The sequence below is a fragment of the Sorghum bicolor genome, chromosome 4, assembly GCF_000003195.3.
Source record: "Sorghum bicolor cultivar BTx623 chromosome 4, Sorghum_bicolor_NCBIv3, whole genome shotgun sequence".
NCBI lineage: Eukaryota > Viridiplantae > Streptophyta > Magnoliopsida > Poales > Poaceae > Sorghum > Sorghum bicolor.
Window position 1 is genome coordinate 54,337,827 of NC_012873.2, and position 11,384 is coordinate 54,349,210.

Below are 11,384 nucleotides of genomic sequence, written 5' to 3' on the forward strand. Positions count from 1 at the left end.
CTTGGCATTTATCGAAATGCATAAAACTCCAAAAAAAACCCCTCCAATCGTTATGCATTTGAACTTTGCATTTTACATAGCTATGCATTTGGAGGGGGAAACTTGGCATATATGCCAAAGGAGTCCGGCTATGCAAATAGAGATCACGGGATTCTCGGTTCCACCTCGCGGGATTTTTTCTTCCCTTCGCGCGGTTTCCCTTCGCGCCGCCACCACTTCGCGCGATAGGAGAAGCATCGCGCGTCCTCCTTCGCCAGCTTGACTGATGGCGGCGACCTGATGGAGATCGGTACTGGAGCCAAGGGGCGAACCTATACGACGACGAATTGATGGCAAACTGACGACGAACTGGTACGGTGAACGGGAACTAACAGAACGGGAGATCGGAACTGCGAACGGGAACGACGAACTGCGCAGCTCACGATCGGTACTGCGCGGCTGTTTGGCGCGGGAATTGGTGAACGGGAGACGACGGCGGGTTGTTTGGCGCGGGATCGATTGACCGCGCGGGAAGGAGTGCCGCGAAACAAAATTTCCGGGAAAAAAAAAAGATAGACTTGACATTTTGCATAACGGTTGGAGATCACCCGATTTTAGCCTTGCCATTTTCATTTGGGGGTTTGCAATTTGCCTAAAATGCATAACTTCAAATACATAATGGTTGGAGATGCTCAGGAAAGCTAAACTTCGAAGATGGTTCATGGATGTGAAATGGGCTTTTTCTCTCTTTGTTTGGATTCTAAATTGGGCTGGGCCGCAACAAGGCCTTGTAGCCCACGCCGGCGGACTCTCGGATAAGGAAGCGATGCAGGCCGTCTACTCGGACTCCGAATCGGCAACCGTTAGACGGAGGCGCGAGGCGGAGCGGAGGGGGCCGCCACCTAGGGAGGGTCCGCCGATTGGGGCCAAATTTGCGGCGCGCGGTGGCCAGCCCCCGCCGGATCCGGGCATCCGGCGACGGCGACTCGGGCGACGCCTCCTCCACGGAGGGGAAGCCAGGGAGGGCGGACGGGAGGAGCAACCCGGCGTCTGGCAAAAGGGAGGCTGGGAGGAGATCCGGCGGTTGGCTGGCTCCCCGGCGCGGCTTGCGGCGGCCACCTGCCGTACCGCCGCACTGGAGCGGAGCAAGAGCTGAGGAGCGGCGGGGAAGCAGCCAACCCCAGCAGCAGCAGCAGCAGCAAGCCGGCAGGCAAGCAGCGAGGTAGTTCACTAATCTCACTTCTTTGTAACTTGTTTTGGTATCTTGCAGCTGCCTTGCGCACTGGTAGCCATGGTACTATGGTAGGAAACTAGGGAGATAGGATTGTACTAGCACATTCGTAGCACATTGCACATTGCTGTAAGAAACTAGGAACGCACATTGGTAGCTATGTGGTAGGAATGCGAATTTGTAAAATTCGCAAGCAATTAGTAATTTTAAAGATGTTTTCTTCAGTGTGAATGAAGATGATATAATGGAGACTTTTGTGGCTGTTAGGAAGCATAAGCCCAACATCGAGAATAGTGTTGTTTTCTTATTTGAACTAACATAAGTTTATGAGTTTTTTTGGAGGCAAATTTTATATTTAATTATGGATTTCAGATGTTTGTAAGACAAGCTTGTGTACTTGTATTCTAAGTTAACGATTTACATTTGAGATATATATTTTTTTAATTATCGGACCACTCTAGCTTTAAATCCCATATAAGCGCCACTGACCTGATGCCTCCATTCCTTACATGGTTTGCTCCAGAGTCATGTGACCCGCCACCAAAGAATGTCCTGGCAAGGTGCTTCTCGCTAACCATCGAAACACAAAGCTTCATGTCTGCCCAGTACTAGCAACAAACGAGCTAGCCAGAAGCTTGGAGCGTAGGATTGTAGTGGCACATTGGTAGCACATTGCGCATTGTTGTTACAAATTAGGAATGCACATCAGTAGCCGGCGGTAGGAATGTAAATTTGTAATTCGCAAGTAACTAGTAATTTGTAATGACGTTTTCTTCATTTTGAATGAAGATGGTATAATGGAGACTTTTAAGGCTGTTAGAAAGATAAGCCCAGCATCAAAAGAAATAGAATAGTTGTCTTATTTGAACTATATTGAAAGTGTGAGATTTTCTGGAGGCAAATTTTATACCTAATTGTGGATTTGAAGATGTTGTAACACAAGTTTTTGTGCTTGTATCGTAAGTTGACAATTTACATTTGAGATATTAAAAAAATCCACTTATTGAACCACCCTAGCTTCAAATCCTATATAAACGTCACTGACCTGATGCCTCCATTCCTTCCATGATTTGCTCCAGAGCCATGTGACCCCCTACCAAAGAATATCCTGGCTAGGTGCTTCTCGCTGACCATCGAAACACAGAGCTTCATGTCTGCCCAGTGCAAGCTGGTTGCGCTTGGTGCACTGATCTTCTTCCTTCTTGTCTCGTATGGCTCATGCACTAGGATCGTCAACTTTAATGCCTCCCACATCACGGCGGATCCCTACTGGGTGGCTGCCAGGGCCACTTGGTATGGTGCGCCAACCGGCGCTGGCCCCTACGACAACGGTATGTACATGAATGTTGGTGCATGGTGCCAGATCGTATATGGCATGCATTGTTGTTGGATGATCTGTAAGCTTTTGTGCATGCAGGTGGCGCTTGTGGGTTCAAGAATGTGAACCTGCCTCCTTTCTCGGCCATGACATCGTGCGGCAACCAGCCCCTGTTCAAGGATGGCAAGGGCTGTGGCTCGTGCTACCAGGTACATTACTTGGTCGTACATTACTTGGTTAGAGATACTATTTCTAGGATATCAAGAAGTTCGTTTGTGCTGTTGGCTGTCCTCGTGAAAATGGAAACAGAGACAGAAAACTAGAGTAACTCCTTTCATTTGTTGCTGATCTTTTTCAGATACGATGCGTCAACCACCCCGCGTGCTCTGGCAACCCGGAGACGGTGATGATCACCGACATGAACTACTACCCAGTCGCTAAGTACCACTTTGACCTCAGCGGCACGGCGTTTGGTGCCATGGCACAGCCCGGCCGCAACAACGAGCTCCGCCACGCCGGCATCATCGACATCCAGTTCAGGAGGTCTGTAAGATGCACTGCTCGTTTCATAGAACCACATGGCAAGCAATCTGAAGGCCCTACACCAACAGAATCATACTTCCACTTCACAATTTGGCGTTTTTGTATGCCTATGGACAAGCCTGTTCCAAATGAAGCATAACATGGCATGTTCCTGTAGGGTGCCCTGCATCTACCCCGGGCAGACGGTGACCTTCCACATCGAGCACGGCTCAAACCCCAACTACTTAGCAGTGCTTGTCGAGTTCGAAGACGGCGATGGCGATGTGGTCCAGGTGGACATCATGGAGGCCAACTCCGGGTGGTGGACGCCGATGCGGGAGTCGTGGGGATCCATCTGGAGGATGGACTCCAAGCGCCGGCTGCAGGGGCCCTTCTCGCTGCGCATCACCAACGAGTCCGGCGAGAGGCTGGTGGCTTACCAGGTCATCCCGGCGAACTGGGCGCCCAACACCTACTACCGCTCCAACATCCAGTATGAGGCTTTTGGCTCTGCTGCTGGACAGGCTATTGGCTTTGGCTCTGCTGTTGGACTGGTCATTAGCTCTGCTGCTGGACTGCACACGGTAATTACCGGCATCATTGGCTTGATCTGTTTGGTATTGTATCATTTGCATGGGATTGAGGTGCCTCAGTTTTAATTAGCACTTGAGAGGTGACATGTCAGGTGTCCTACGCTGTAGGTGGTGTTTTGTGTCTTTAGAGATTTGACGAATGGGATGTCTGCCTGGGCCGTCGTCGGTCCAGAGTTTCATTTTCTCGAAAAAGAATTTATGAACCCAAATAATTTTCCTATGAATTTCGTTGATTCCTCTGCGGTTATTATCTTTTTTTTTTTTTGAGAGAGAGAGAGAGGCTGCGGTTATTATCTTGCCACCTGTGTCTGGATCCCTCGGGAAGCTATAGACAAAACACGTCAGAGTTGGGCCGAATCCATATCCGCCTCGCTTGTCCGGTCCAAGCCGTCTGGACTGGGCCATCATCAGGCAGCCCTTCTTGCTTGCCGCGCGCCGCAGCACTTGTTGGAAACATGGACCTGTAAACACCTTGTCCAACCCACAGTGCACCGGCCGGAATGAAATGTGGCGCAGTACTGTTGGGCTAGGACGGGCCTGTGGGATTGTCGTCGTTGGGATGCGATATGGGCCTGCCTCTCGCGCGACGTTGGGCTGGTAGGTCGACGGCAAACTTGACAACACCGATTTTTTTTAAGGGAAAAGTCTGCCTTAACTTTTGTGAACTGATCAGCTGGTTAGATTTCTTGTCATAGAACCTGCATATCCAGCCACCTGATTTAAGTCTTCCGCTTAGCACAAGTAGGAAATAACGGAGCCCCACGTTCTCGTCGACAAATAGGCGTCAGTGGTGACTTCGTGAATCTTGAGGTCTGCGGGCTCAATCCTTCGAAAGTGCTCATAAAGGTAGAGTCTACGTACGTGTGCATAGGTGATGAATGTGTGCGTGTTGTAGGCATCGACGTTTGTACTGTGTAATTCTTAAAAAAAAAAGCTATCTTTCCTCCCTAAACTCTAAAACCATGAAAACCACATCCTAAACTTTTAAAACCATTTGTTTACCTCCCTGACCGATTATAAGAGTCTTTCAAAGGCGGTTCTATCTTTTTTCCTTTTATTTATTTTGGCTGAATCTTTAAAAAATCATGTAAACTGGAGAAAAAACAAAAAAAAATCCAATTTTGTTGGACTCAACATGAGTACATCTACACAGTGACCATATAATATGATATGCTTTATAATATGAGACATGAGTACATCTACACCTATAATTTTTAACAAGCCTACACCTAAATAAATCTATGATTTTCTATAATTAATTTATAGGTGCAGTTTCTATGGTCCAAGTGTTGTGAAATTTTTATGGTGGACTAATTACTGTATGTAAAATATTTTATATTCATTGAATCATGTATACATTATTTATAGATTTATTTAGGTGTAGGCTTGTTAAAAATTATTTATAATCTAGCATTGTAGATTTGCTGAATAACCTCATTATTTCGGCCTATGGCTATAGGCGGTCCCTGACTGTTAATACTATATTTTTCGAATAGCTGGTACATGAATCTGAAGTGCACAATAACAGATATTTGTTGGAATTTCTGTTGATTCGGGTGTTGTCTGATGATGATAAACGACGACAGCATTTATTCATCCTGATGACGAATTGACGATGATGAGAAGTGATCAACTTCATCAGGTGACTGCCTGGACGTGCTAGAAGCAAGAGATTAATGAGTGACAGGGAAAGAGGCAGCACTTTTGTGTCATGATATTTTGTGGGTACCGCACACCGAAATCATTTGATTAGGTGCTGATTCATTTTCTCAGTCATAGTATTTTGATGAGAGAGTGCGTCTCCATAATACTGTGACGATCTCACAACTTGCAAAAAAAAGGTAGGGCTTTTCTTATCGAGGAACTACGCAATAGATTAGGTTCATCGGCCAAACATGCTGGAGGCAAGGCGCCAAGAGATGGCGGCAACTGATGCGGAAAATGCAGCAAAGTGTGCGTCCCATACTGTGTGAAAAGCATGATTTGACAAAAGGTCATTTGACCATCTTTGTTTGGAGTTACTTGACCAGCTTAATTATTTTGCTTGCATGCATGCATTGTCGATACAATACTGATTTAACAACTGATGTAAGCTCTGCTTTCTGACGCTCTACACTACACTTTGTTCCGATCACGCTGCTGCCTCGTGCGCAGAAATATGCTTATTGTAAACTCAACAATACCACGGTGTCTGTGTCTGCATTCCATGATGAGCGCCGAGGATCTGAAGTGGTTGGGAGATCTTTTTCCTTCCAGCGAGCCCTACACTAAGCTCTAGTAGCCTATAGCTTTTGTGCCTGTCACAGGCGCGCACCTGCACTGACGATTCGGTCTTACATATGCTCGATCAGCTAGCTATCATTGTCCAGTGGTTCAGCTGCGTTTTTCTAATGTTGGGCTGACATAATCGGTGACAGGAAGGGCAAGTGCATGCTAGTGCGTGGCGCGTACTAGTTCAAACAGGGCTCCGTAATCAGTGACGAACAATTTGGAGTTGTTTAGTATTTGTGTTTGACTACTAGATAGTAGATAGACAGTACTGTTTACTTCAAAACTATCTAGTTTTCCTGATATCTGACGGTGTCATCTGAAGAAGTCAAATCACCTTTGCAACCGCTCAGAGGCTCAGAGCAGAGATCGAGTACTAGCTAGCAAATGCCTTCGGTGCCTGAAGATTCAGGTCAATGGTCTGCTGTGGCTGCTTGCCTGCAGCCCTGCCGTACTGTGCAGATTTACTTAGGTACTTAAGGTCCATCGTTTTCCATCTGATGCAATGCATTCAGCTCATTTTCTTTACTAGATTCTTATACAGATAGTACAGAAATAATACGGGTTCAGTAGAGCCGTAGCCTTCTGAACTGAATATCTTTTTTGAACGCCCTTCTGAACTGAATATTGCCGGCAGTTTGCTGCCTACCCAGAGCCGAACAACCATTGGTCTTCGAAGCTGCATGCAGTTCCTTGCAGTTTCAGACCACTGTATGAAATATGATAACCATGGTCAAGCCATACATCTATAAAGGCCGTGCACATATCTCCTTGTGCCGTGCACGTACGGCTGAACTGTGTAGCTAGTCTGTCGTCAGACGAGACGACATGCGTGCGCCACGGAGCGCTTTGACCACGGACAAGAAGCATCATCTGTCGGAATGCGGGGCGCAGCGCTTGCACGTATACATACGAGAGAGAAGAGATTGCCGGGGGAAGCAGAACAAAAGGTGGCAGGCCAAGTGGCTGCCGCGTGCGCCGATCGAATCGAACGGATAGCATTCTTAACTGGCAAGCATGCGCCAAGGGTCAGAGATTTCGCCTTGGACCGGCCGAACTCGCCTGCCCGCCCGCCCGCCGGCCGGATTATATTCGCTGTCGCCGGCTCGCCGCCGCTGTGCCTGTCCTTCTCCTTTGCCGCGCGATGGAGCTGATGCCGTGTTGGAGAGACGTGCGTGGGAGCGCAAGCAACAACGAACAGAAAGGCGATTCAATCGAGCCTTTGCCCTTTGAAAAAGGCCTGGCTACACGCCTACACTACTCTATATGCTTAGCTGTCCAGCCAACCAGCGGCGGCGGCCTGAGATCGGCTGATGGCGTGGTGGTGGTGCGGTCGAGAAGGGAACACGGTCGGAGCTGGCCTAACCGGCGTCGCGCCATGTGTGCCACCGGCGATGATTGGTGGCGAACTGACGCGCATGCCCGGCGGGTCGCTCTCCTCTCCGTCTACCGCTTGACCTGGACCGGCCGGTGGCGGCGCGCGGTGGCTTTGCTTGCTACAGCGTGCATGACCGAGTACGCGATCGATGCGCGCGCGCGGATGCGTACGTGCGGGCAATGATGAAACGAGCCGGGGCAAATGCAACGTGTGATGCGCGGCGGCCAAACCCGTGGCTCGCTCGATCGATCGGGATGATGACAGGATCGATGCGATGGTGGTACTGTCGATCGTCACCAGCGATGATATGTGAATTGAAGAGCTAGGGCATGCAGATGAAACAAGAAGAGCATATGCAATTAACTGCTGCGATTAATTAGGAACCGCGCTCATGAGCATAGAGCAAGTGCTAATTAATCACAGTACGTAACGACAAGGAGATGAGAGTCCTGATCACCATAACTACGAGTCAGGATTGGGCGTACTCGAGATGCATCATCCATTCATCATGAGTGTAGCTAGTACTGTATACGTGGGCAAGGGCCTTGTTTAGTTTCCAAAAAAAAATATAAAATTTTGTCAGATCCTCATCACATCAGCACATGCATGAAGTATTAAATATAGATAAAAAATAACTAATTGCATATTTTACTTGTAATTTGCGAGACGAATCTTTTGAGTCTAGTTAGTTTTATAATTTAATAATATTTGTCAAATACTATACAAACAAACGAAAGTACGACTATATCCGTTGTGCAGAAAAGAAAAAAAAAATTGAAACTAAACAAAACCCAGCGAGCGGCTTAATCTAATCGAAGACGACGACCACGACGCCGAGCGCCCGTCTTTGCAGTGGTGATGACCAGGGGCAGCGCAGAGAAAGCAACACGCAATAATTAGAGGAGATAATCTTTTTTAGTGGAGCGATCGAGATCATTGCAGTAACAAACTTACACCCCCACTGCACTCGGGACGCAATCCGCCGGTCTCCATCAACGCTGTACCAGTGCTAATAAGGCGCTAGCTGCTCGATCTGCTCATGCATCTCTACCGCGCGCGCGTACGTCGATCGCTAGCTCCCGTACTCGTACAGTGTACGTGACAACACTGCAGCTGCAGCTGCAGCAGGCGACCGCCGCGGCCCCGTGCTCCTATCGACCCCTTGGCCCGATCGACGCGCGGGCTGGCGCGGATAGGCGTACGCGTGTGCGGCGGTCGTCAGGACACACGCGGCCGCCAGCGCGATGGTGCCGCCCCCGCCCGGCACGTGAAGCCTCCGTCGCCGACTGCCTCCCGTCCCCCGCCGGCCGGGCTTATCAGCGCCAAATGTTTGAAACGAAACGAGCGGCCGGGCACTGTCCACGATGCGCGCGCGCGTGGATGCGACGCAACGCAACGCATATATGCATGCATGATCCTCCTCGACGACGTCTACGTGGCAGCGGCCGGGGCCGGGGGCCGGCAGCCGGCAGGCAGGCATGTGCATATCCATAATATCCATCCGCAAATCTACACACCGCGCGCGGCGTCGCTGTCGTGTCCTCCTGGACGCACCATTGGCAGGCGCAGGCCGTTGAAATGCGGAATGGCCGAGACGTACGGGGAGGGGACACGGACGTGTGCTGTGCTGTGCGACGACGGCGACACGATGTGCCATACGCGGCTACGGATCTACTACTACAGTACGAGCCGAGCGGGTGGTGGTGGTCCAGCTAGTCCAGGTCCAGCGGCGCCTCCGTGCGTATCTGCATCCCCGTCCGTTCCCACGCCACGGCCGCCCCAGCCACCGCCGCCACAGGCCGGAAGGAAAACCGGCATGGCAACACGTACAGAGGCCAAAACCAAGGAGACGACCACTGCCACAGAATACGTACAGCAGCACAGTAGGCATGTGTGCAGGCGTATACGCACGGCCTGGCGTTTCTGGTCGATCTATACGGGCGGGCGGGCGGGCGTATATGCGAACGGCGTACGTGTAAGGTATATGGACAGTACATTGACGACGTATCGATACACTTGTCGTCATGTCATGTCCTTTGCGCTTGTGTACTACGCCTCTACATTGATTTTGCAACAAACTGAATAATGGCGGTGCGTGACAGTCTGTACTACTCCTACATGCATTATTACGCGTAGTTGTTGACAGTTTGTTTTTACCCAAGAGTCGTCATTTTCTTTGGGGAAGACCGGAAGGTTTTATGTCACTTATTACAAGTTACAACCGGGTGTACAGTGTACTCCGTATTTCGGATGCTTGAAGCGCGCAACCGAAATGATTTAGAAGAAAAAAAAAACTTCTTCTTTCTCGATGGTGATCGGTCATGGTATCCAATACTCTCTCTCTCTCTCTCTCTCTGCTTAAACCTGATTTCGTTTTGCTTCCCCTTGTCCATCGACTCCACTTGCACTCATTTCCTTACCCGGCCTTGGCCTCTTTGCGAATAGGGACAAAAAAAGTGGATTCCATTAGCATAAAAATCTGATAATGATGACAAAAAATATATATCAAAATCTGATAATGATGACAAAAATTATATATATATATATATAGGTTGTGGTTGTGGCCGGCGTATACAGTCATATCTATGAGATAGAAATGCAGACACTGCAGGAAATAAAACAGCATCATTTCAGGTAAAGTCTAGCCATCTAATCGATGAGATTGATCCACTTAAACTGAAATCAATGGGCCTACACGACCCAACTGGAAAGGTCTCGCGCGCGGTCCTCCCACAGATTTCGATCGATGTGGATGATTACATGCACGTTTTCGACTGCACGTACGCTGCACATCTGGTCTAGTCTACTACGCTCTAGCTCTATGTGTGCGTGGCTTATTTTTTTAGGGCCTGTTTAGATTGGAGATGAAAATTTTTTAGGTGTCACATCGGATGTGTCGGAAGGATGTCGGGAGGGGTTTCTAGAAACTAATAAAAAATAAATTACATAGCTCGTCAGGAAACTGTAAGACAAATTTATTAAACATAATTAATCTATCATTAGCATTGTGGGTTACTGTAGCACTTAAGGCTAATCATGGAGTAACTAGGCTTAAAAGATTCGTCTCGTGATTCTCAACTAAACTGTGTAATTAGTTTATTTTTTATCTACATTTAATGTTCCATGCATGTGTCCAAAGATTCGATGAGATGGATGAAAAAATTTTGGGTGGGGAACTAAAGAGGGCCTTAGAGAAAAATTCACCGGCGGTCCCCCAATTTAGCTCAAAGTGTCATCTAAATTTAAAATTCCTGAACTTTTAAAGTGATATCTATGGATCTTTAAACTTGGCAAATGTTACATCCAGATCCTTAAACTTTTAAGGTAATCACCGCAAGTCCTTAAATTTGACAGAAAGTGTCATCTAGATCCCTAAACTTGATCGGCAATGTCATCCTGGTCTAAATATGATCCTACCCACTCTATAAGCTGGTATGGTATACTGATTCTATGTTAGACATGGATCGATCCTACATATGTCAATTAATCAATCATTACTTATATAATATTTATTATGAAATTATAAATTATATTTCTTAATTAATCACTTTTTTTATGCTAAATGTTGTCCTGAACGTTATTTTTTACTGGCCGGTTTGCATCTACTCAAAAATGGCCAGAACAGTAGTACCAGAAAGTAGGGCATGCAAGATCGATAGCTCGCTCTGCAGGTGCAGGGATCTCCGATAATTGGACGAGGAACATGTGCATGGCGGTATGTAGAGGTCAGGCCCACTTGTATTTATTGGACTGATGAGGTGAGGAACATGTGCTGGACGCGTCTGCATATCTTTTGCTGTATGGGCACTTGACCGGATAGGCCAAACAGGATATGGCCACCAACCGTCGAGTCAACCCGGGCCATTCCTGGCACATCAAAGCGAGGTTGTTAAGTTACTGTTTGGAATCAAGATCCAAAGGCAGCTACTACTGTATTTGGCCCATTATTCTTATTTGCCCATAGTGTGATGTCTTTATATATTGGATAATGGGCATGCATGCATACCAAAAGGTATTTGATTTGGGAGCGGGGAATTTCTCGCACGGAAAATACTGTTCATCGACTCCATGACTGATGACTCATTGATCTTGTTG

General features: G+C 47.9%; 1 protein-coding gene across 1 annotated transcript; it reads left to right on the forward strand.

Moving 5' to 3' along the window:
- LOC8070553 (expansin-B3) lies at window positions 833-3,880 on the forward strand. The gene is made up of 5 exons (XM_002452294.2): window positions 833-1,201; window positions 2,290-2,541; window positions 2,628-2,737; window positions 2,887-3,071; window positions 3,229-3,880. Exons 2-5 carry the CDS (start codon window positions 2,361-2,363, stop codon window positions 3,707-3,709), a joined length of 957 nt encoding a protein of 318 aa, XP_002452339.1. The 5' UTR covers window positions 833-1,201; window positions 2,290-2,360; the 3' UTR covers window positions 3,710-3,880.

Bases quoted from the DNA above. Each gene is read 5' to 3' on its own strand.
- LOC8070553 (XM_002452294.2), top strand. From the start codon at position 2,361: ATGTCTGCCCAGTGCAAGCTGGTTGCGCTTGGTGCACTGATCTTCTTC. The intron at 2,542-2,627 runs GTATGTACATGA...TTGTGCATGCAG, and splicing joins CGCTGGCCCCTACGACAACG to GTGGCGCTTGTGGGTTCAAG. The intron at 3,072-3,228 runs GTCTGTAAGATG...ATGTTCCTGTAG, and splicing joins ATCGACATCCAGTTCAGGAG to GGTGCCCTGCATCTACCCCG.